This window comes from Rutidosis leptorrhynchoides, chromosome 7 (genome assembly GCF_046630445.1).
Source record: "Rutidosis leptorrhynchoides isolate AG116_Rl617_1_P2 chromosome 7, CSIRO_AGI_Rlap_v1, whole genome shotgun sequence".
In the NCBI taxonomy this organism is placed as follows: domain Eukaryota; kingdom Viridiplantae; phylum Streptophyta; class Magnoliopsida; order Asterales; family Asteraceae; genus Rutidosis; species Rutidosis leptorrhynchoides.
In genome coordinates, this window is record NC_092339.1 from 119484968 (window position 1) to 119511153 (window position 26186).

Consider the following 26186-nt stretch of genomic DNA (forward strand, 5'->3'; position numbering starts at 1 on the left):
GGCTAAATTTTAAAAATTGACAAACCGGTCATTAAACGGTAAAAACCCCCTTTTATAATAATAATATCATTTATATATATATTTGTATTTTTATAAAATTAAAACTAATATAGCGTTAAGCTTGTTTAAGTGTATCCCTATGGAACGAACCGGACTTACTAAAAACTACACTACTGTACGATTATGTACACTGCCTATAAGTGTTGTAGCAAGGTTTAGGTATATCCATTCTATAAATAAATAAATATCTTGTGTAAAATTGTATCATATTTAATAGTATTTCGTTATAAAAATAATACTATTTCCTAGTACCCCTCGCACACATCAATTACCTTCAAAACGGCATACCATATGTGTGAATTGGATTCTCGAATCTTAAAATGAGTTTTGAGAACTTGAAACTTTGAAAATAGACTTTTAATGACCACTTGACGAGAAATCAGTTATTGAAAATGATGTTTTTGTTTGATGAAACGTGTTTAGTTGTATCCCTTGTCAAAAGAGCTTTCCAACGATATAAGATACGCGTTCTAAGTGTTTACGGTTTGTGTTTTGTGTTTGTTTGAGTTTTAATTTGGGACTTGGCCATTTGAGACTGACCAGGTACCAGCACACGTTAAGTGCCGCGGCGCGGCCAGCCTATGTCGCGGCGCGACATTAGGCGTCTCCAGATTTCTGTTTCCATTGTACATTATACGAAAAATGTATGGCATGCTAGGGACCTCCAATTCACATGTAACTTGTTCTAACATGCTTATATATGAATAACTAGCATAGAAAAATAGTTCGGGACCCGACCCGAACGTGTTGACTTTTTCGTTGACTTTGACCCGACTCAAGTTTGACTTTTTGTCAAACTTAACCAAATGAATATGCAATCTTTCTAACATGATTCTTTACTTGTATCTTGCATGAAACTTGATAATTTGATTCGCATGCTATATAATCGAGTCGTAACGAGCCATAGGACTAATTGAACATCTTTGACCGATCGTGTTTACCGTTATTGATACAACCCTAATTGTTTAGGTCAAGACTAAACAACTTTCATGTACACGTTTACTTTGTGAAGTACCTTTATTACTCGTGCACTAGAGGTGAGATCATAGTCCCATCTTTCAACAACTTTTATACTTTTAAATCATGGGATGAGAAACATATACAGTTTTATACTACATACTTTTATGCTTTGAACACAAGTACGAAAACAAACATTCCACGTGCGAGTTTAGAACGAAATGCCTCAATTCGATTATCATTAGTTACACTTGCCGGGTGTAAGCGAGAACTTATGTTGTATGGATCCATATGGGTTTGACAAACCCTCATTCGGACGGTTCGCTACCATTATGCGGATGAAATATATTTTCGTATTTTAGTGTAGGTTCTAACACTATGTGATGGGGTAACGTTGGTTAAGCCTTGATATATGAGTGCTCGCGTATAACAACACTTTTGGAATGCAAATGATTTGGATAATCTACGTTATGGAAATACAAAATCTTGTGGTTCAAAAACAACGTTTATTACTATACCTATGATTTCACCAACGTTTTTGTTGACAGTTTTCTATATGTTTTCTCAGGTTCTTGAATGATAAATGATACATGCTTCCGCTCACTTTTGATACTTGCTTGGATGTCGAGTATACATGCATACATGGAGCATCTTTTGAATTTACATTTACTTGTGTCGCATGGGTTTCATTTGTACTTATAAACTTTGTAACGTAACTAGTTGTAGAACTACTTTTGTAAACTTGAAACATCTTTACATTTGAAATGAATGCGACATGTTTTGGTCAAACGTCATTTTAAAGACTTACGACCACGTAACGGGACCTAAGTAGACGGCGCCGCCAATGACGATTTGGTCGGGTTGCTACAAACTAAAGGTCGAAGTGTTCCGAATCATTTGCTGATTGGGTTAGGAGGTTAGAGCGCGACTATTCGATGGATAGTGAAGCACAGAAGTCCAACGATGGTACTTCAGGTACTTTTGTTTTCGATACAAATATGCCTTATTATTATTTGTTGTGTGCCGATGAATTCGGTTATGAATTTAGAGACTTAAATTTCGTTTCGAGATCAAGTTAGTCTCGAGTGTGCGTATATTTCATTCGCACCCTTATAGGTGCGGGGTTAGTAATTTCGATGACGGTGCACTAGGGTAGCCCTTGAGTCATTGACTCGTGAGAGTTGACCTGGGTCGAATGCATTGTGTTAATACGTAGTATTATTATGGGTATCATTCCTAATGGAATTACCCTACGATTGACGATCGGATTGACGGACGAAAGACTTAATCATTTTAAGCATTCCTTAGCATTTAGTGAAGGGTTGGTTTTACCAACCTACACAAATGGGCTTTAGTGTTGGGTTGATAACGAGTGTTCATTATAGTGTCGGAAGTTGAAGGACCGTAAGGTTCATAGGTGGGTTATAATCGAAGTCATTTAGTCGTAAGACTGGTAGCACGGAACGAATGGAACAATGTGATGTGATGTACGAATCGTGAGGTACTAGAATGGTAAATTTCATCTCCCTTTAGCGAGATGGTTGTGCAAGATCATCAGGAATGCGGACACGGACTTGACGGTCGAACAAGTCAAGGACGGTGTTTGATGGCCAAGATGCGGGTAACGCAATTGTTAAGTTAATATTGTTCACTCTTTTTCCCAGAGGGGAAGCATAGATGTATTGTCTGTCGAACAATTTCGGGTGAAACAGGTCGAGTGAACCCACTGGTTAGGAAAGTCTACCCTGCGGGTAGCGGCATCTTTGATATATGAGGTACGAGTCATGTTGGCGGCATCTTTGCTTAATTGACGCCAACGGGTGATAGTGAGCGTCAATGTTGTGGTAAAAGGAATTCGCGAGAATTCGTGGGCTATGATCGATGAGGAGATTGGTCGTAGAGGTTGATGTGTTGTGTCTTGACTCTGTTGCTGAGTCTTTGTTTATCTAGGCTTTTTACGTTGTGGTTTTTGGGTCGTTAAACTCGTTCGAGTGAAACCCGTAGGATTTGTCGATTGTGTTGAGCATTATAGTGAAACCAATTAGGGCGTAACCGGAGTGTAGTGTTACGTTTGACGATATTAGCATGCTAGGAGGTATATACATGTTAATTAGTGGTTCGATTTCGTTGGATTGGATACGATGCGGCGAGTGTGGTACGCTCTTGACGACCGCTCTTTTCTTCTATGATTTTCGGGTGTATGCATAGTGTGCCATTCGAGAGGCATTTTCGTTAACCACGATTGCGGTTTGATGCGGTGCGTGTAGCGAGTGTTCATAGAATTTATGTGAGAAGGTGACCGTGTTGATGTTTATGACGAAGTTGGAAGAGTATAAGCCTTGGTGTTTTCAAGCATCTCCTTAGTGATGAGTCGAAGGGTTAATAGGCTAGTGGTGCGACCTAGATGAATTGAGACTAGCGGGTGTCGCTAGAAGGTTATGGGCGCTGAGCCGTAAAGTTCTTGGAAATTGCGCAACTTCGAGTAAACAGGAGACGCGTGACACTGAGAGTAGACCTCGTAAGGGTCGAGCTCTTGAGACTCAATAGTAGTAATGGGAGTTGCATAACACTGCGTCAGGTGCCTCTTTATACCTGCTAGTGAAAGGCTTCACTCTGATGGTGCGATTACTTTGATTTGAGTGCCGGTGAGGAACCCGAAGATACAACTGTGGTTACTGCGGTGTTTAGCAGGCGTTAGCGTTGACCGAATTGAAGGATCGAGGTTCGAATACCTTGTTATAGGTCCGCGAAGAATTTGTTGAGTATGGCCAGCATTGAGACTGGTCATGTGGGTTCGCGTAATGTCCGAATTTCGCGAAATGTTATCACTTTGGCGATGGATGTACGGGATTAGAACCCTAATTGGGGGAGTAAGTACCGGAGATTTTGGAATAATCCCTATCTAGTAGACGTGATGGGCAAACGGGTGCCACTTAATTAGGAAAGGAAGACTTCGATGGTCTTCGAAGAAGTCCCAAGTTGGACTTTGGAATAAATTGTGAAGGATAATTTGCGACATGAGTTGGAATGGCGAAGTTCCCGAATGGCGGATACGGGAGATTTTCGTAAAGCGTCGGGATGATTCCCGAATATTCCACTATGGAAAGGCACGATGACGATAATTGTCGGTAAATTGTTCTACTTTTAGGGTGATTGTGAAGTGTACGGTACAAGTTTGGATACTCGGCGTAGGAGCAAATGGTTGCGGTTGTTTTGTTTCGTGGGTTGATCACCCAATATCGTTGAAAATGATGAAATAATAAGGTCATTGGAAAAATGTTACGAAGTTTTCACGGTGTACTTCTGAGTGAGTGGTGGAAATTTTGGTCGAATGGAAGTGCGAAGTACGGTTGTTGTAATATAATGCGTTAGTGTACGAACCGAGAATTCAGATGCGTGATTACTACATGTGTGACTCCGCGTTGGAAACGGAAAGGTTCGAGGAAGAAGTGTTTAACTTCTAGTGTTGACGCGGATCGCGAGGACGTGATCCAGTTTAAGTGGGGGAGAGTTGTAACATCCTGTTTTTCCCATACGTGATTTAAGGTACGTGATTGATCTTTAGAACGTTTATCCTTGACCGTATATGTGTTTAAATGTTGTAAAGTGTTAATTTGATGTATACGAGATATATATATATATACTTGAGAATGTATGCATGTATAAGTATATGCATGGGTTTTAATGGTGTTAAGTCGAGTGAGGCTTTATGATGAAGTTTAGATGTATATAGGAAGCGAGAACGAAGTGTACAAGTCGCGTAAATCGATAGTTGGTTTAAAGTTGTCGAAATTGGACAGTTATAGCATGTTGTCGCACCGCGGAGAGGAAGTGTCGCGCCACGACACTTAACTAGAATCAAAATCAGAAGGGGAAACAAACAGCTCACAAACCGCGTTGAATGCCGCGCCGCGGCATGGTGAGGTCGCGCCGCGACCAACCTGCTGAACTGGTTCTAATTTTTAGTTTTTAAATAGGGTGATTCAAGGGGTATTTTTGTCTTTTCGCATTTGGATCAGATTGTGGCTCAAATATCAGCCACTTATCTCATTTCTCTATTTTCTTTTCTCTTTTCTTTCTCCATTTCTCTCTCAAACACAAAACCCACTTAGATTTAAATTAAGATTTGAAGGTGAAGATTTGTGAACCGATCTTTGAAGCAAGAAGTAAAATTGTTCTCCTCATTCCTAGCTACTAGTTGATAGTGTTGGTAAGTCTTAACTCCGTGTTTTGAGTTTTAATTGATTTATGGCTAGGGTTTGGTCATTTGAGACTTATAAGGCCCATTTGGGGATTTAAAGGGTGAATTTGGGTTAATTTGATGTAAGGAAACCCAAATGGTGTTAATATAGGGTTTGGTCATGTAAATTGAGAATTGTAAGTGTTAATTGTGTTGTTAGTCACTTATACACTTGTAAAATGATGAAAGATTGTTAATGGCTTAAGTTTGACCAAAATTTGTAAGTCTAAGTGTTAAAATGGGTCAAATAGGTAATGGTTGACCTAGTTGGACAATATGGGTATGAAAATACCCTAAATGGTGTTAGTTATCGTTATTGGACTATAATCACTAGCTTTTAGTGATTTATGATGAGTCTTGGCCATTAATGGGCGGTTTTAGTGTAAATGGGTCATTTAATGCAATCAGGTCATTAAATGCTCAAGAGTTAAGTATTGGTGGTTAGTTCCACTAGGTGTGTATTGAATGTGTACTTAATGTATTAGGTACTTTGCTTTGAAACTTACGTAAGTGCTTAATCATCACTGACGTGATAAGGTGAGTGGAATAATTATGCGTGTACGTATATAATGTGTTTATTTGTGTAGCGTGAGATGTGAAGTGTCGACGTGTTAAGACACCACGTTTCACGTGATGAGTGAAGTGTCGACGTGTTAAGACACCACTCGGAGTGAAGTATCGATGTGTTAAGATGCCACTCCAAGTAATATAACGAGTGAAGTGTCGACGTGTTAAGACGCCACTCGGGGTGAAGTGTCGACGTGTTAAGACACCACCCGGGGTGAAGTATCAATGTGTTAAGATGTCACCCCTGGGGTTAGTGTACGACGTGTTAAGTACTCTAACAGTTGTTATGAACATCGATGGGAAATTCAAGTACCATTCCTTTGTACGATTGGTTAACCATGGTTGTGTGTTGTAGTGTAGCATATTACATTGCTCGTGTTATATGCTATTGTTATGCTAGCTTTTGTTGTCGGAGGTTAGTAGCATTATACTTGAGTTTGGTATGCTAATTGAATTGCTAGCTTGCATGCGGTATTGTGTTAGTGATTGCAAGTAAATAGATTATATATGTATATGTATAATTATTGCATTCACTAAGCGTTAGCTTACCCCTCTCGTTGTTTACTTTTTAGATGCAGGTATGGAGAAGGGAAAGGGGGTTGTTGTTCACTAGATTCCCCTTATTGGATGCTTGTTGAAGCTTTTGGAAGTCGACTTAGAGTTTTGGGTAGTTTAGCCCCAAACCATGCTCGGGTGTTGTTTGGATTAAAACTATCATGTTAATGGGTCGAACTTACATTACATTTGATTAAGGGCCCTCGTGCCTTCTTTGTAAACATTAAACTTGTGATATTGGTTTAAACGGCTTGTATGGAACAGTTTACGTTATGTAACCATTTAATTGGGCGTTAATGGTTTATTAACTAAAAAAAAAAAAATTTATCCGGTTGATTACGGGTTGGGATGTTTCACGTTGCTAAGTTATTATCCAACAGAATTCGTAGAGGGTTGCCTAAAGTTATCGGGAATGAGCAAAGCGCTTTTCTATCAGATCGGTCGATTTTAGATGGTATTCTTGTTCTTAATGAAAGTGTTGCTGATCTTAAGAGAGGTAGAAACAAAAGTTTTATTTTTAAGGCGGATTTTGCAAAAGCATTTGATAGCGTTAATTGGAAATTCTTAATATGTTGAAACGCATGAGGTTCGGTCAGATGTGGATTCAATGGATCGAGGCTTGTCTCACATCTGCCTCTGTGTCTGTCTTAGTTAATGGGTCCCCTACAGAAGAGTTCAAACTTAGAAGAGGCATCAGACAAGGTGATCCCTTATCTCCTTTTTTGTTTATTATTGCGGGTGAAGGGCTAAACTTGTTAATGAAGGAGGAAACGGATAATGGGCTGTTCCATGTGGTGAAAATTGGTAAAGACAAGGTCCCGTTATCCCACTTACAATACGCCGATGACACCATATTTATTGGCGATTGGTCAAAGAGGAATATTAGCAATATCATGAAGCTTCTTATGTGTTTCGAGGATATGTCGGGTCTAAAGATTAATTTCAAGAAAAGCAGCTTATATGGTATTAATGTGCCTATATCAGAAATTAATTCCATGGACAATCGATTTGGGTGTAAATGTGATAATATCTCATTCGTGTATCTAGGGCTTCCGGTAGGCGTTAAAATGAACAAGATTGATGCTTGGGAACCAGTAGTTCAGAAATTCGAAAAAGGACTCCCGGATTGGAAATCTAGAACGATGTCTTTCGGGGGGCGGTTGACACTCATTAAATCGATCCTGACTAGCTGATGCGTTGAAACAGTACCTTTATTTTATGAACGGGTTTGAGTTATTTTGTTACACGAATTGATTTATTGTATATATGGTGTTTTAATGAATTCAGGTTGATTTCACACATATAGGCAACTAGTCCTATTTGCATAGTTTAGTTTTATAGGTAAATCCGGTTCGTTCCACAGGGAGATGGAGTGTTTTAATGGTTTTTTAATAGTCTTTGAAGTTAAACTTATTTAAAGGGGGTTTTGGATTAGGAATTTATATTTAGCATAATAATAATAAAATATAACTTAATCTTAATTAAATTGAACTATTAATTAAAATTATCAGATTACATGATTTAAAATTATTAACTTAAAAGTGAATTAATTGAAACTATATTAATTGTGATAGAAATATTTTATTAAATGGTAATAAGCATAACAATAATTTTTTTATAAAACTAATTGAATAAGAATTTATTTAAAACAATAAAATAAAATACAAATTAACTTAAACAATAAAATAGAATACAAATGATCTTAAAGTAACTAAATAATAAGTTTTAATTAAATTAAAGGTGGATTAAAGATAATTATAATAATTAAACTAATTATAAATTAATTACTTTAAAATAATAATAAAAGATTTAATTAATACTTAGATTTTAACTAATTTCGTAACAGTACTGGTGTTATACATACGCGTTTCGCGTAATGATATACGCGTTTCGCGTATACTTTAAAAGATACGCGGTTCGTGTGAAATTATACGCGATCCGCGTATGGTTTATTCGATGTGACAAAATAGTACGTATAAACTGAAGTTTAATTGAGTTATAATTTTAATTTTTTTTGCTGAATAACAATATGTAAAAACAATAATAATAATTATTTTCAATATATAAATAGGAGTGTTTACTTAAATGTGTCACCTCTAGATCCATGGATTGTTTTAAGTTTAAGCTCTTATTTAAAATGTTAGTATAAAACTTTATATTTTTCTTTCGAATAAATAAAGTTTCAACTAGCTAAATTAAGTCTAATTTTTATCGGATCTTATTTAGATAGTTACTAGTCCCCAAGTATTTAAATTGAGACCCAACCTAGTTTTAACTTTCGCCAAAACCTAAATCATAGCGGTTTCCCTTTTTACAATTTCACTATTATATACCTAATGATATTACCCAAACCACCGAACTTTATTTATAATTTAGTGTTAATAAATTATTCATAAGTTCGTCTAAATCACTTTTAATGTTGAAGCTTAATTTATAAAAATAACTTTCGTTATTTGAATCTAATAAATTAAGTGACAAGGGTTAAATATCCAAATACATAATAATGGTTCTTTTAATTAGGCTCAATGTTAAAAATACTTAAGTTACATTTTAATTTTTACAAATAATAACAATCAATTTCACTAGGGGCTCTACATCTAAGCAAACACTAGGGAAATTTAGCTACTCATTATACTAGGATAAACATAAAAATATAAATATACAAACATAATAATAACGATAAAAATTGATAACGATAATTTTAACAGAATATACTTACGAAAATCTTCACTTTCATTAACTTCAAACGGTAGAAAAATTACAATAACAACACCCTTGCACTCGCACAATAATACCCTTAATCACGAACAATACACCCTTAATATTGAAACTATCCTAAATAGTGAACCTTGGAACTGAAAATAATAATGATACAAGTACTTTGAAAGAAATAAAAACACTAGTAAATTAATTTTTTATGATGATCCCTCCTCTCTCTATCTGTATGTGTGTGTAGTACTATATTGCTGACTCTTGTATTGTATGTTCCTCTCCGCTCTCGTACTCCGTATTATATCATCTGAGAAGTTGATCCCTTGATCTGTAATATTATTCTTTTCATTCTGTAAAGTGAAAAAGTAGTAATAGTATATCCAAAAGCAGCCGTCCCATGTGAAATTGAATCTGAATCTGGTCTTGACATTACGTATTTCGCGTAAGACACCACACGTTCCGCGTAAGACTAAAATACTACGCGTTTCGCGTAGAAGAATACGCGATCCGCGTAAGAGTAAACGGCAGTTTTCTAATTTTTATTTTTTCGTTTGTTCTTTGTTCACCCCGTGTTGACGTATATCGACTTGGAACTTTCCTTTGAACTCTTTTTCTTCGATCATCTTGAACTTGCATTCGGGTAAACATTATCTTGATATATATTTGGTTTAAATCCGTCGTTTTATCGTTGTTTTATCGTCGTTTCTTCAAACTTCAAGCTCGTGTTTACTTTTGTTGTTTTTCTCGTGAATTATGCATTTGAATGTCTTCGTTTCGGTAAAAGCCGATGAAATATAAATGATATTGCGTCGAAATATATGTATGTTTAAAGCAATATCAAAATATCCCACACTTGAACGTTGCTTGTCCTCAAGCAATTACATCTTCTAAATAGAATCGGAACATTACATATTTTTCATATCGAACATTAAATCACACAACACACTCCACACGAAATGAAAACACACGCTATATGGAATAAGTTGGAAACACTATACAATATTTATTGGATCACACGCACACCACACGAAATGAAATTCTGACAACAGAAACAAAGTTGAAACTCGTGATTAAGGTTTTAAAAATTTGAATCCTTAGGGAAAATTGGACCTTGTGAAAATGTTTTATGATTTTATAAAATGGCATGCTAGTTTTTATACTAGACACGTTTTTCGGTTTTAACCTCAAATTTCGGTTGAGGGTAACTGAAAACCATAGTCTCAGTCGGCGATTAGCAAGCTATCCGCCCCCATAATTGAAGTATCATGGAACTTGAAACCGAATGTCCTAAAAATGATTTTACACAATATAATTCATAAAATAGCATAAGTTTTAGAATAAAATTATATCGTGTCCAAATATCATCGGTGAACCATGAGTTTTCACACCTCAATTTGTTATGGCATATGTATGTTGACCGCGGGCAAACATAGATGCTGTTGATCTTTACGGAGATCATCCATCTGAGGATTAGATTCATTAGTCTTAAAAGCTAATTTGCAATGTGCCCCCCATTGTACGAGATAGATCCATCTCATAGTTAGGATAAGTCTGACCACCAAAAACCCTGTTTGATGCTGAGGTGAGGTGAATTTTCAGCCGATGATAGAGATGACTTTTCAAGATTTTTTGTCAACCTACAGCTGTTCTGGACTACATCTTCTAACATAGGTTAGCAAGTGTGTCATTTTGGAAGACTTTACTTCCTTAATGGGATATTCAGGTTCATACATTCCAAAGCAATGATATTTGCAATAAACTTCATAGAAACATGTGATAAATGGTTCCTAAAATATGGGTTTATAAATTCTGTTGTACTTGGTTTTCTTTTATAGGTTTTAATCAAATAATCTTATGTATTTTTAATGTATGGAGACAATAATTTCGGTTTTTGACACATAATCTTTAATTGCTCGTAATTACCTTAAAAATTGATTAGATATATTTGTTAAAAAAAATGTTCAAAATTTTCAAAAAAAAAACCTCCAATTTATAAGTTATCGAGAATTTATATATTCCCACCCCACACTTAAGATTATGTAATGCCCTCATTACATAAAATCAGATTAAATGTATAAATTTGAGAGGACAAAAAGTGTAAAGAATTTGGAACTTCCTTTGTACAGTAATTGGACATTGTAAAATGCTAATTGTATGAACATATCCAATCCTTTTTATCACAATAATACTTTCGTGTTTCGTTATGTCGATCTCATCATCGTAAGTACCTGTCAACAAAATATGTTAATCACACACGAGATGGGGTTGTACTGTAGTAGTACAAAAATTCTTACCCCACACTAAAAAAAAAAATTTAAATAATAAAAAAATGAAAGTAAAAATAAATAATTAACACACCATAAAAATAATTTTATACAAACAAATACAAAATAAATTATTCTAAAACTAAAAAGAAAACTAGAAAAAAGACCATGCAGGGCCTCCCTGATCTTCCTGTTCCCGTTGCTGTTGCTGCCACTGTTCATTTAGGCGTTGTTCCTCGTATAAACACCTATAGGCTTCCTGACTTGCTGCTAGGGCAGCGTTGGGGTCATAAGGTGGAGGTAGAGGGTCACCGTGTGCTTGCCATTGGGGGTATAAAGGAAAGGCTGAGGGTGTGTAAGTCTGTGGGTTAGCTGCGTATAAATATGCCTGATGATGCGCCCACTCTAACTGTGCTCCCTGGCCCCTCTGATCATAGCGGATGTTTTCTAGAATATTTCCCTGATCTAATTGGGTTGCCCTTACATCCCCCAACTGTCGAGACAAACTAGTGTATTGGTTTTCTGATCTCTGTCCCCATGTTTCATATGAGTTTCTTACATCTAAACTCAATGAATCAAACGAATTTTGTAGCATATCGAAATCAGAAATACCTGCATTAGACGAACTAGCCTGATCTGGCTGTCTTCTTCTCCTCCTAGTTTCCCTCGCGGGTTCCTCATCCTCCTCCATAGGAGCGGGAGCAACAACTTCTTGTTGCCTTAAACTACGTACCCCGCCCCTCACGTGTATAGCCTTTGCCGTCCTATACACCTCCAATCCTAAAGTTTTAACAGCTTGATCTACCGGTTGGATTGGAGGTTCTGATTCACTCGGGTCGAGTCCGAACCAGTTTCCTAGACACGTGATGTAGTAACCCCCCGACATGTCACTTGATCCTCTAGCACCCTTACCTACATGAGCTAAAAAGTAGGCAACTCCATAGGGAATACTAACAAATGTATCCCTATCTCTGATCGCATCTAAATACCAAAGGTCGATATAATTAATTTTATCTGTATTACTAAATGACCTTTGGTTTATTGTGTTCGCTATAAATTTATGAATTATTCTAAAGCGAACATCAGTGATCTTTAGGTAGGATTCTTGGCCTGGCTCATATGTATTCCTTCGAGTAAAAGATTGCAGACTCTCGAAGAATCATAATTTCCTGTATATCTAGCTCCTGTAAAAATATACTCCCTAAAACCGGGAGCTAACATCTCCTCAACGGTGTAAATTCCTAATGCATCAGTCACGTTGCTTAGGGACATACTTTTATCTACCCCACCCAGTCGAAATTGTAGAAAATTAAGGTCATTGATAGTTTCTGGGTGTAAACTCAATCTAACGGTAGAATAAAACTCTAAACACCATTCTCTATATACAAGGCTAATTAAATTAAACAACCTCTCAAAATCATTAAAAACCAAAGTCATTCCAAATTCGTTTGTGAAGCTTTGGTTTAAAATTCCCCTTATTTGTTCATCTAAGTTGACTGGGTGTCCTAAGGGAGCCCAATCCACAATGTATACTGGAGAGATGTTTCTATTGACCAGAGAAAGTAAGTCCTTAACCTTTTGTAATCAGTTAGGTAAATCATAAGGAAATCTCAGGTTAGGGTGCAGGTTCTGAAGTTGTTGTTCCATTTCCGGTGTTACTTGTTCTTCCCCTTGCTGTTGGTTTACAGCTCTCATTCTAAATAATCCCTGCATAACATTTTAAAACAAGAGAATCGTCCCAATTGGGTATGTTAATGTTAATGTTAAGAAAGAATTCATACTCAACATACAAGCTTGTTTCAACACCACAGGAATCAATATTTCAACAACAATTTACTTCTAAAAATTAAAACAAACAACAATAAATCAAAAATCATAATCATAAATCAAGTTTCAAAAACAAAGTTTAATTCACAAGTGGAAACACGCAATTAGCTAAGCATATATAATCCATTTCAATCACATTGCGTATATTCAAGCTCCTAATCATCATTACAATCCATACTTGATTCATGACAATTACAAAAATTATCAAATTTATACTAAAGTTAAAATCACAAAATCAAACAATCAAACTTATGTTCAAAGGTTCTACTACTATCAAAACATTTAAAAACATCTAATTAGACCCAAAATAACACAATTCAATAGCAATTCCTCAATTTCCCCAATTTCTACAAACCCTAACTTTTCAATAATCAATTAAACATCAACTTCTTATGCTAATCGGGTTTATCATCACACTAACAACATAGATATAGCATTAATCAAGCAAAATTCAACAATATCATGCATTATTTCGGATTAAAGCCATAAAAATAATAAATGAAAAAGTTGAAAAACAAGTGGCAAAAACGGGTTTAGTACCCTTACCAATCTCGGCATGTTGAAAGGTGGAAGAATTGGGGGAGATTGAAAGTGTTAATTTAGTTTTTGGGTGTGATTTTTGGGGTTTTTTCAGTATCCCCTTCGTGCACAGCAAACAAAAGAAAAAAATAAGAGTGTGAAGAACAAGCTGCTGGTCGATCTGATATGTTTCTGGTTTTGGAATTACGCGTTTCGCGTAGACATGAACGCGTAGATTTTAATTTTACGCGTTTCGTGTATATGCTACACGTTTCGCGTAAATGTTAGTTCTTTCTTTTTCTTTTTTTTCAACTTATAATTAATCAAATTTTTAAAATTTCTTCTATAAATTTATATTTGTTGTTACGAAAATTTCAGTTTATTATACCTAGTCTTTATCCGTTTATAAATTTTCAAATCAATTTATAAAATTTAATTTATTAAAAGTTAAAGTTTTAATATTTTTCAAAAACAAAAATAAAACAAAACACTCTATTTATTTCTTTTTAAATTTTTAAATTAAAAGAAAATTAATATTTTAAAATTAAAAACAAGTACATGAAAAATAAAAATTAAATGAATTTAAAATACACTCTATTATATATATATATATATAATATATATATATATATATATATATATATATATATATATATATATATATATATATATATATATATATATACACACTTTCAAACCAACTAATTTTCAAACTTAAAACTTTGTTTCCTATCAACTAGGTAGAGATAATCTCGGTTGTTACACCTATCATTACCTACGACAAAGTTTACAAATTATATATTTTTACGGTTATTGATAAAAAAGTATATTTTTAGTAGTTTTAATTTTTCTTTTGTTTTTGTGGTTTACTATTTAAAAGATATATTATGAATCTAACAATAAATTTCGTGCAATTTGAAGAACGACAATTCAGTTGTTACACTTAACATTATCGTTTTCAATGAAAACAGGTTAAACTCAAGGTTTATCAATTTTAAATGGTAGACTTTTTTTTTATAAAAACAAACAACAAACAAATACAAACTAAAACACACCAAAACATAAACACACAAAAATTCACAAACACACAAAAATGCACAAACACACAATTGGCGAGAAAAAGAATTAGATTGTGAAATCGCGTTGACTCGCCTCGTAGTGGAGTTGCATCATTTCGCTCCCCATCACTTCGTAGGCGTAACCTCGTTGGTTTAAGAGGTTTTCCTCTGAACATTTAAAAGGCCCTTCTCGGCACAAGGTTACGTACTCGTAATTAGAGTCCGTCTGGTTCTTTGGGCACTTTCCGTAATGAGTTGGTTTTCCACATTTTACACACTTGCCCAAATGACGCGCTCGTCGTTTCTTAGCTGATTTTGATTTGCCTTTGGCATAATTTTTCTCGGTAAGTTCTTGCCTTATTTCTTTACTCGCCTGATCGCATCTTCTCTTTATATCTAATACCACATCTCTCGGTAAAATTTTATCGCACATCAAAAAGAAGTGGTTGTAGACATATTGATTGCGCATCTTGAAAATAAACAATAAATAAAAACGAAAAGAAGATATAAAAAGGTAGAATGGAGGGAGAAGACTAGTTCTTTAGGGTCTGCTAGGGAAAGACCGAACAAACCCCACTCTTAAAGATGAAAATGAAGTTCGAGAATGGAGTTGAAAAACCTTAAAGTTACCCTGAATTTACTTGTCCTTAGGGTAGAAGGTGATCTCGCCTCTTTCCGTAGTATTGATTCCTTCAAAGTATAATTTGAGTCGATGACCGTTCACCTTGAAAGTTCTAATGTCTTTGCTATATAACTCTGCATATCCAGATGGAAAAACCTGTTTTATTATATATGGCCCAGTCCACCGGGATCTAAGCTTCCCAGGTGAAAACTTAAAATGTGATTGGAAAACTAATACTTTATCCCCTTGTTCGAATTCTTTTCTTTCTTTTAATCGCGCATCATGCCATCTCTTAGTTTTCTCTTTGTATGTTTTAGAGTTTTCATAAGCTTGTAGTCTTAACTCATCTAATTCATTAAGTTGTAAGAATCGGTTCTCTCCGGCTTCCACAAGGTCGGTGTTGCATTCTCTTAGAGCCCAATATGCCCTGTGTTCAACTTCGACAGGTAGATGACACGCCTTACCATAAATTAATCGGAAAGGTGTAGTACCAATGGGCGTTTTGAATGCAGTTCTAAATGCCTAAAGCGCATCATCCAACTTTCGATGCCAGATTTTTGGATTATTTTTAACCGTTCTTTCTAAAATTCGTTTAAGACCTTGATTTGTGTTTTCAACTTGGCCACTCGTTTGAGGGTGGTAAGAAGTTGAGAAACGATGATTAACTCCGAGCTTTTTAAGCACTTTCTCGAGTAAGTGATTTGTAAAATGAGTTCCACGATCACTGATTAATGCTTTTGGAATCCCAAAACGTGAGAAAAGGTTTTTAAGAAAGCTGACAACAACTCGAGCATCGTTAGTGGGTAGGGCTTTTGCTTCAGCCCATTTAGAAACATAATCAACTGCCACGAGAATGTATTTGCATTTGTTAGAAGCGGGGAATGGACCCATGAAGTCAATACCCCAAATGTCGAATACTTCGTCTACTAGGATGCTTTGTTGTGGCATTTCGTCTCTCTTGGAGATATTTCCAGATCTTTGACAAGCATCACAAGTTTTTACCATATTGTATGCATCTTTAAAAATTGTAGGCTAGTAAAAACCTGAGTCAAAAACCTTTTTAGCTGTATAGCTTGGTCCGAAATGTCCACCAGCCGGTCCTTCATGACAGTGCTCTAGAATTTATTGCGCTTCTTTGCCGTATACACATCGACGAATAACTTGGTCATCCCCTATACGAAAGAGATTAGGGATTTCCCAGAAGTAAAACTTCAGATCAGCAAAGAATTTCTTCTTTTGCTGATAAGTTTGATTTTTAACAAGAATTCCTGCGGCCAGATAATTAGCATAGTCCGCAAACCATGGAATTTCTTCTTCTGTTTCAATTCTCATAAGGAACTCGTCCGGAAAAGTATCGTGAATAACAGATTCGTCGAGCGTTTCTAAGTTAGGATTTTCAAGACGGGATAAGTGATCTGCAGCGAGATTTTCAGCACCTTTTTTATCCTTAATTTCAATGTCGAATTCTTGTAGGAGAAGAATCCAACGAATTAGTCTAGGTTTAGCATCTTGCTTTTTGAATAAGTACTTTAGGGCTGAATGATCGGTATAAACAATTGTTTTAGATAACACTAAGTAAGATCTAAACTTATCGAAAGCAAAAACTACTGCAAGGAGTTCTTTTTTGGTAGTTGTATAGTTGAAATGTGCTCCTGTTAATGTTTTACTTGCATAATATATTGGTTGAAATTTTTTATCTTGGCGTTGTCCTAAAACGGCTCCTAGTGCGAAATCACTAGCATCACACATTAGTTCAAATGGTTTGGACCAATCGGGAGATACTATGATAGGTGCATTCGTAAGTTTATCTTTTAGAATGGAGAAAGCTTGTAAGCATTCGTCATTGAAGTCGAATGTACTGTCTTTCTCAAGAAGTTTAGTCATGGGTCGAGCGATTTTGGAAAAATCCTTTATGAATCGTCGATAGAATCTCGCATGACCTAAGAAACTACGAATTCCTTTAACGTTAGTTGGAGGAGGAAGCTTTGAGATTACATCGATCTTAGCTTTGTCTACTTCCATTCCATCTCGAGAAATCTTGTGTCCTAAAACAATGCCTTCCTTCACCATGAAGTGGCATTTTTCCCAATTTAAAACAAGATTTGATTCCTCACAACGAATTAACATTCACTCGAGGTTTGAAAGGCATGAATCGAAGGAGTCTCCAAAAACAGAAAAATCGTCCATAAAGACTTCCATACTTCCTTCTATCATGTGGTGAAATATTGCCATCATACACCTTTGAAAGGTACCTGGCGCGTTGCATAATCCGAACGGCATTCGTCAGTATGCGAATGTACCAAATGGACAAGTAAAAGTTGTCTTGTCTTGGTCTTTTGGATCAATGGGAATTTGAAAATAACCGGAGAATCCATCAAGGAAACAATAGTACTCTTTTCCCGCTAAACGTTCTAGCATTTGGTCAATATAAGGAAGTGGGAAATGGTCTTTCCTTGTGGCGTCGTTTAAACGACGGTAGTCTATACAGACTCTCCAGCCAGTGATTGTTCTTGTAGGAACGAGTTCATTCTTATCATTAAGGACGACAGTTGTACCCCCTTTCTTGGGTACTACTTGGACAGGACTAACCCATGGGCTATCGGATATAGGGTATATTAATCCGGCATCAAGTAACTTGATAACCTCCTTTTTGACAACTTCTTTCATGTTAGGGTTTAACCTTCGTTGTCTTTGTACCACGGGTTTAAAATCTTCTTCCATTAGAATCTTATGAGTACAATAAGCGGGGTTAATCCCTGGAATATCGGTTGTTTTCCAAGCAATTGCTTTCTTATGAGTTTTTAGAACGGACATTAACCTACTCTTTTCGTTATCGGAGAGTTTTGATGAGATTATAACAGGTAATTGTGACGTACCTTGGAGATAAGCATACTCCAAATGTTCCGGGAGTTCTTTAAGTTCCAAGGTTGGTGGTTCTTCCAAGGAAGATTTTATTCGGAACCTGTTACCATCGGTAATTTCTTCAAAGGGTTCATCTTCCTTGGGAATTTCTTCCTCACAGCAATCTTCATCGATGACTACTTTCAACAATTCGTCAAGTTCAAGCTCTACATCGAATTCATCACTTTCATTCACTGGGGTGAAGTTTGAGGTGTCTATATTTAGTAATTCTTGCAATTCTTTTTCAACACAACAATCAACAATGTCTACCTTATAACATTCGTCATCGGAGGAGATAGGTTGTTTCATAGCTTTATCTATGTTTAAGGTAACTCTATCTTCCCCTACACCTAGACTAAGTTTTTTATCTTTAACACACACAATTGCATCAGCGGTATTTAGAAAAGGTCGCCCTAGAATTAGGGGTACCTTACTATCTTCTTCCATTTCAAGGACAACGAAATCGGCAGGAAAGATAAAATGATTAACTTTAACTGGTAGGTTTTCGGCAATACCAATAGGATAGTTAAAAGTTCTATCGGCTAGGCGTATACACATCCTAGGTGGTTTTAGATCACCTAGGTTTAGTTTTAAGTACAAGGAGTGTGGCATAAGATTGATACATGCGCCTAAGTCAGCTAATGCATCGTACATTACTGAATCTCCCATCAGACACGGAATAATGAAACTACCAGGATCTCCAAGTTTCGGTGGCATCTTTTTCTTTTGCAAAATTTCTGAGCATTCCTCATTGAGGAATGTGGTTAAAACTTCTTCATATTTACCTTTATCGGCTATGAGATCCTTGATAAACCTTCCATAATTTGGCATACCCCTAAGAACTTCTGCGAGTGGCATGTTAATGCTAATTTGCTTGATCATATCTGCAAATTTCTGATATTGGCTCGCGAGCTTATCTTTCTTTAATGCCTTCGGGTATGGAATAGGTGCATTGTGCACTTTTACTGGTGGTTCTTCACTTTTCTTTGATATGATCTCTGGTGGATCATTTTTCTCTTGTTCTTTCTCAACGTGCTCATCTATATCAACAGGTTCTTGTAAAATAGAAGGAGACAAAGGAGCTTCTGAGGACTTACTAGTTTCTGGGTTAACAGTTAAACCACTTCTAGTAGTTATAGCATTTACATGCTCATTCCTGGTTTGATTGTTGTTGGGATTCACTTGAGTATTTGAGAGGAGAGCGCCTGGTGGTCTCTCTGATAGTAACTGTGAGATCCTTCCAACATCTCTTTCTAAATTCTGAATCGTAGCTTGTTGATTTCGAATTTGCTGAGTTTGAATTTTCGCAGTTTGCTCGTGCTTAACCATAAAATCTCTCAAGAGATCTTCTAAACCGGATTTCTTCTTGGGTTATGGTCGTATAAGTGCTTGTGGTTGTGGTTGATTGTGTTTGAAATTATTTTGATAAATTCGTTGAGGTTGATTTCGGTTGTTTAGGTTATTGTAACCTGGTGGTGCATGTCTTTGATTTTGATTTGGGAAATTCCGGTTATTTTGGTAAACCGGATTTTCTCCTTGGTAATTATTGTTTAAACCTGAGGGTCCTCCTACTTGGTAGTTGTTAATTGGAGGATATTTTCGGTTATTTGCTTCTATCGCTGGAAAATCGTTGAAATTCATTTCACCTTTTCGTAAGTAACCTAAGAAATTCGCTTGCTCTTCCATCGTTGTTTTATCACAATCTCTAGTAAGATGGGGACCTTGGCACAGTTCACATCCTACCCTGATAGCATGCATTTCCTTGGTCACTTTCTCAATTTGCCTTGCTTGATTTGCCATTTGAACTTTTAAAGAAGCAATTTCACCATTGCTTTCGATATTAGCAACGGTTGATGATCTAGAGAATTCTATCTCTTGATACCAATTATGAGAATGTGCTGCTATATCGAAATTGATTGTGTGAGCGTCTTCGGGTGTTTTCTTCATGATCGAACCTCCAGCTGCAACATCGATATCTTTACGAGTAGCCACATTTACTCCTTATAGAATATTTGAACTTTTTGGAATGTATTCAACCCGTGTTGAGGACATACCCTAAGCATTTTGTTGAATCGGGTCCAAGCTTCATAAAGAGTCTCGTTAAACTTTTGCTTGAAGTGATTTATATCACTTTGCAATTTGGCTGGTTTTGAAGCAGGGAAGAATTCTGACAAAAACTTGTCCATCATATCATTCCAATCTTCGATATAGCCTTCTGGCAATGAGTCTAGCCAATCTCTTGCATCGTCCTTTAGGGACCATGGAAAGATTTTCAAACATGCGACTTCATCGGAGACATCCTTAATTTTAAATAGCTTGCAAATGCTTACAAACTTACGAAGATGCTCGTTAGCATCCTCATTTGGAGCTCCACCAAATTGGCATGTATTAGTCACCATGTGAAGGAATTGACCTTTTATTTCAAATTCGTCAGTCATCGTAGGTTGAATAATTGCGTGGCCTTGACCTGTTCTTGTCGCCTTCATTAATGCTTCCATCGCTTGATTTGTAACAGCCATCTCTTCTTCTTCCTTAATAACTGGCTCTATGATTGGTTGAATATCTGGTTCAGAGTTAGAATCCAATGAAAGTGATTCTAAATCCTCAGCAAGAGATTCTACTTCTTGAGCTCTTAAACGTTCGTGAAATTCTCTTTCGGGTTCAGGATATGAAGGAGTTAATTCAGTGTTGGAGGAACGTAAATTCATGCATTAATTTCTATTATGAAATCATAACAATAAAAGCTTTTCTAGGAATGAATTCCTACAAAAGGATCGAATAACCTAAAGTCTATTAAAATCTTTTGAACAAAACCGCATTTCCCCGGCAGCGGCGCCAAAAAGTTGATGCGTTGAAACAGTACCTTTATTTTATGAACGGATTTGAGTTATTTTGTTACACGAATTGATTAATTGTATATGTGGTGTTTTAATGAATTCAGGTTGATTTCACACATATAGGCAACTAGTCCTATTCGCATAGTTTAGTTTTATAGGCAAATCCGGTTCGTTCCACAGGGAGATGGAGTGTTTTAATGGTTTTTTAATAGTCTTTGAAGTTAAACTTATTTAAAGGGGGTTTTGGATTAGGAATTTATATTTAGCATAATAATAATAAAATATAACTTAATCTTAATTAAATTGAACTATTAATTAAAATTATCAGATTACATGATTTATAATTATTAACTTAAAAGTGAATTAATTGAAACTATATTAATTGTGATAGAAATATTTTATTAAATGGTAATAAGCATAACAATAATTTTTTTATAAAACTAATTGAATAAGAATTTATTTAAAACAATAAAATAAAATACAAATTAACTTAAACAATAAAATAGAATACAAATTATCTTAAAGTAACTAAATAATAAGTTTTAATTAAATTAAAGGTGGATTAAAGATAATTATAATAATTAAACTAATTATAAATTAATTACTTTAAAATAATAATAAAAGATTTAATTAATACTTAGATTTTAACTAATTTCGTAACAGTACTGGTGTTATACATACGCGTTTCGCGTAATGATATACGCGTTTCGCGTATACTTTAAAAGATACGCGGTTCGTGTGAAATTATATGTGATTCACGTATGGTTTATTCGATGTGGCAAAACAGTACGTATAAACTGAAGTTTAATTGAGTTATAATTTTAATTTTTTTTGCTGAATAACAATATGTAAAAACAATAATAATTATTATTTTCAATATATAAATAGGAGTGTTTACTTAAATGTGTCACCTCTAGATCCATGGATTGTTTTAAGTTTAAGCTCTTATTTAAAATGTTAGTATAAAACTTTATATTTTTCTTTCGAATAAATAAAGTTTCAACTAGCTAAATTAAGTCTAATTTTCATCGGATCTTATTTAGATAGTTACTAGTCCCCAAGTATTTAAATTGAGACCCAACCCAGTTTTAACTTTCGTCAAAACTTAAATCATAACGGTTTCCCTTTTAACAATTTCACTATTATATACCTAATGATATTACCCAAACCACCGAACTTTATTTCTAATTTAGTGTTAATAAATTATTCATAAGTTCGTCTAAATCACTTTTAATGTTGAAGCTTAATTTATAAAAATAACTTTCGTTATTTGAATCTAATAAATTAAGTGACAAGGGTTAAATATCCAAATACATAATAATGGTTCTTTTAATTAGGCTCAATGTTAAAAATACTTAAGTTACATTTTAATTTTTACAAATAATAACAATCCATTTCACTAGGGGCTCTACATCTAAGCAAACACTAGGGAAATTTAGCTACTCATTATACTAGGATAAACATAAAAATATAAATATACAAACATAATAATAACGATAAAAATTGATAACGATAATTTTAACAGAATATACTTACGAAAATCTTCATTTTCATTAACTTCAAACGGTAGAAAAATTACAATAACAACACCCTCGCACTCGCACAATAATACCCTTAATCACGAACAATACACCCTTAATATTGAAACTATCCTAAATAGTGAACCTTGGAACTGAAAATAATAATGATACAAGTACTTTGAAAGAAATAAAAACACTAGTAAATTAATTTTTTATGATGATCCCTCCTCTCTCTATCTGTATGTGTGTGTAGTACTATATTGCTGACTCTTGTATTGTATGTTCCTCTCCGCTCTCGTACTCCGTATTATATCATCTGAGAAGTTGATCCCTTGATCTGTAATATTCTTCTTTTCATTCTGTAAAGTGAAAAAGTAGTAATAGTATATCCAAAAGCAGCCGTCCCATGTGAAATTGAATCTGAATCTGGTCTTGACATTACGCGTTTCGCGTAAGACACCACACGTTCCGCGTAAGACTAAAATACTACGCATTTCGCGTAGAAGAATACGTGATCCGCGTAAGAGTAAACGGCAGTTTTCTAATTTTTATTTTTTCGTTTGTTCTTTGTTCACCCCGTGTTGACGTATATCGACTTGGAACTTTCCTTTGAACTCTTTTTCTTCGATCATCTTGAACTTGCATTCGGGTAAACATTATCTTGATATATATTTGGTTTAAATCCGTCGTTTTATCGTTGTTTTATCGTCATTTCTTCAAGCTCGTGTTTACTTTTGTTGTTTTCCTCGTGAATTATGCATTTGAATGTCTTCGTTTCGGTAAAAGCCGATGAAATATAAATGATATTGCGTCGAAATATATGTATGTTTAAAGCAATATCACTAGCTTACCGTTGTATTACTTCTCGACTTTCCGGGCTTCCTCGTGTACTCTCAATTTGCTCGAAGGTTTGCGTCGTAATTTCTTTTGGGGAGGGTCGGGTGAGGGATACAAAATGTCATGGGTTAAGTGGGATTCCCTAATCTTGTCATACGGGGGCGGGGGGTTAAATATTGGTTCGTTAAAGGCGAAAAATTGGGGTCTTTTGGAGAAATGGTGGTGGAGGTTTTATACCGAAACCGACACCTTTTGGGTTAAAATAATCAAAAGTATTTACGGGCGGGGGGGGTGGTTTGGGAAAGGCGTCTAACAACAAAGTTGGAGGTGGCTTTTCCCCTTGGAAAGATATAATAAAAATTGGAACTGATATGTGTAATTGTGGTGTTAATTTTAATGATTCGTTTGTGAGAATAATTGGTGATGGTAGGAAAACCTTGTTTTGGGAAGATCATTGGACCAGAGATAAACGTTTTAGAAACAAATATCCGAGAATTTACAGATTGGAAGAGGTCAAGGATGTTTCTGTTGGTGACAGAGTATCGTGGGTCAACTCAGTACCCATTGTGACATGGCAATGGTGTCGAACTCCAAGTGGTAGATGTGAGGACGAACTTAATTCCATGATGCGAGACATCTCTGGTGCAGCTCATAAAGATGAAGCCGAGGATAGTTGGTTGTGGACTACTAGCGAAGATGGCAGATTTCATACCAGGAAGCTAACCGACTTGCTCGATGACCAAATATATGGACATAACTCAGCTGGGACATAAACAATTCGAAATAATCTCTTGCCTCAATCACTTGGTATTTTTGTTTGGCGAGCTAAACGTAGAAGATTACCGGTACGAGTCGAGCTTGATAACCGAGGCATAGACCTACATACGGTTCGATGCCCGATTTGTGACGATGATATGGAATCAACGGACCATGCATTAGTTCTATGTAAACTAGCGTTTGAAGTTTGGGAAAGAGTTTATCGTTGGTGGGGGTTTGGGAATTTTTCTTCAACAAGCGTGATTGATTTGTTTAATGGGGAATACAGCGATGGTAACGGGTCAAAAAAGAATCCTTTATGGCAAGCGGTCGAATGGGCTTGTGGGTATTATATATGGAAGAACCGAAACAAAAAAGTTTTCCATAATAAAGTGAGTCCGAGTTCCACAATTCTCAATGACATCTAAGTGAAAAGCTATGAATGGATTAAAAAGAGAGGAACAAATGTGAACATCGAATGACATCAATGGTTGACAAACCCGTCGTCGTTCATGGGGAGTGGCAACCATCGAACAAGAGTTGGTTAAATGGTTTAATCGTTTTTTATCCTAATCAACTTTGCTGTGTATATTTCTTAAAAATCTGTAATTGTTGATTGTCTGTGTATTGTGACATAGGCTTATGGCCTTTGTATCCTTGTATATTTGTTGATATTTATATATATAATTTTTGGCTTTTAAAAAAAAAAAAATTCATATGTTGTACTAGATTTTAAACTCGTGTAACATAAACCCGGGTGTTACTATACACAGGTGATTGTTATATTGTAAAGGATTTTTCTTTTGATTCTTGCGTTGTATAAACATTTAACATCTAGAATCGAGTACAAATTCTTCTATTAAAATAAAATATAGTATATGCCTTAGTAGCTAACTAGCTATATGTCAAGTAATACAAAATATTATATTCGCAAAAGTAAGATAAATTGATTTGACGAGTTCAATTCATTAATATATGTGAATGTGAACTTGTGAAATATGTGTGCCACCTTTTCAGACCATTAGCTAGTTCCTTTCGATAATGGTGGGATTTTTTCTTTTTGTCAATATAACTAAAAATTATGTTCACACATAAATATTTATAACTAGTTATCGTTTCACGTCGGGGCTTCGTTTAAATATAGTTTATTGCGTTTAATTCGTAAAATTGTTCCGTGTTTGACGGCTATTTCACTACTGGAAAAATGATTTTTCCGGACGATAGTTCCGGACGACAAGTCGTCCCAGAAAGTATTCCCGGACGGCACATCGTCCGGGATGTGTCATCCAGAAAGGTTCGTCCCGGAAAGTGGGGCTCACATTGACCTTCAACGCTAGCTTTCGTGAACGATATTTCCGGACGACTTATGGAGACGATATATCGTCCCGAAAGATTTTGGATTAAAGTAATATTATATTTTAATTCATAATTATTAATTGATAACAGAAAAATAAAATAATCCTGGACGCCTTTTCCTGGACGACAAGTCGTCCGGAAAGGCCTCTGCTGTTTCCGGACGTATTTGTTTTAAACAGCAGAGGATTTCAAATTCATGGGCATTTTGTGTTGTTTCCAGCCGTATTTGATACGGCACATTTCAAATATCCAAACCTACTACATAAATAAGATTACAGTTTCACAAAATACCACAATAACATTAAAAAGTATCCAAACGCGACAATAATTATCCATACATTTTAAAATCCGGAAAAACTACCAAATCAACTAATATCGTTTACAAAACATAAAATTAACATAATGTCTTCAAACAACCGGAAAAACACCCAACAAAAGCATAATTGTCTTCAAACACACCAAACAAATTACAAATCGGCAAATCCATCATCATACAAATCTTCATCATTGTTACGGCTCGGGCGCGGAGTATTGGAATTGAAAGTACCGGTAGTATACTTAAAATTTGGTTGAATATCGGGAGGGACTACAAGATTAT

General features: G+C 35.5%; 1 protein-coding gene across 1 annotated transcript; it reads left to right on the forward strand.

Annotated features, from left to right (window-relative positions):
• The first annotated feature begins 23847 nt into the window (after nucleotides 1-23847).
• Nucleotides 23848-24660, forward strand: LOC139859552 (uncharacterized). Its single transcript, XM_071848334.1, has 2 exons — nucleotides 23848-24148; nucleotides 24302-24660. The coding sequence occupies exons 1-2, from the start codon at nucleotides 23848-23850 to the stop codon at nucleotides 24658-24660; spliced, it is 660 nt and encodes a 219-aa protein (XP_071704435.1).
• Nucleotides 24661-26186: the final 1526 nt, after the last annotated feature.

Bases quoted from the DNA above. Each gene is read 5' to 3' on its own strand.
- LOC139859552 (XM_071848334.1), top strand. From the start codon at position 23,848: ATGTGTAATTGTGGTGTTAATTTTAATGATTCGTTTGTGAGAATAATT. The intron at 24,149-24,301 runs GTTGGTTGTGGA...TTGTTTGGCGAG, and splicing joins TAAAGATGAAGCCGAGGATA to CTAAACGTAGAAGATTACCG.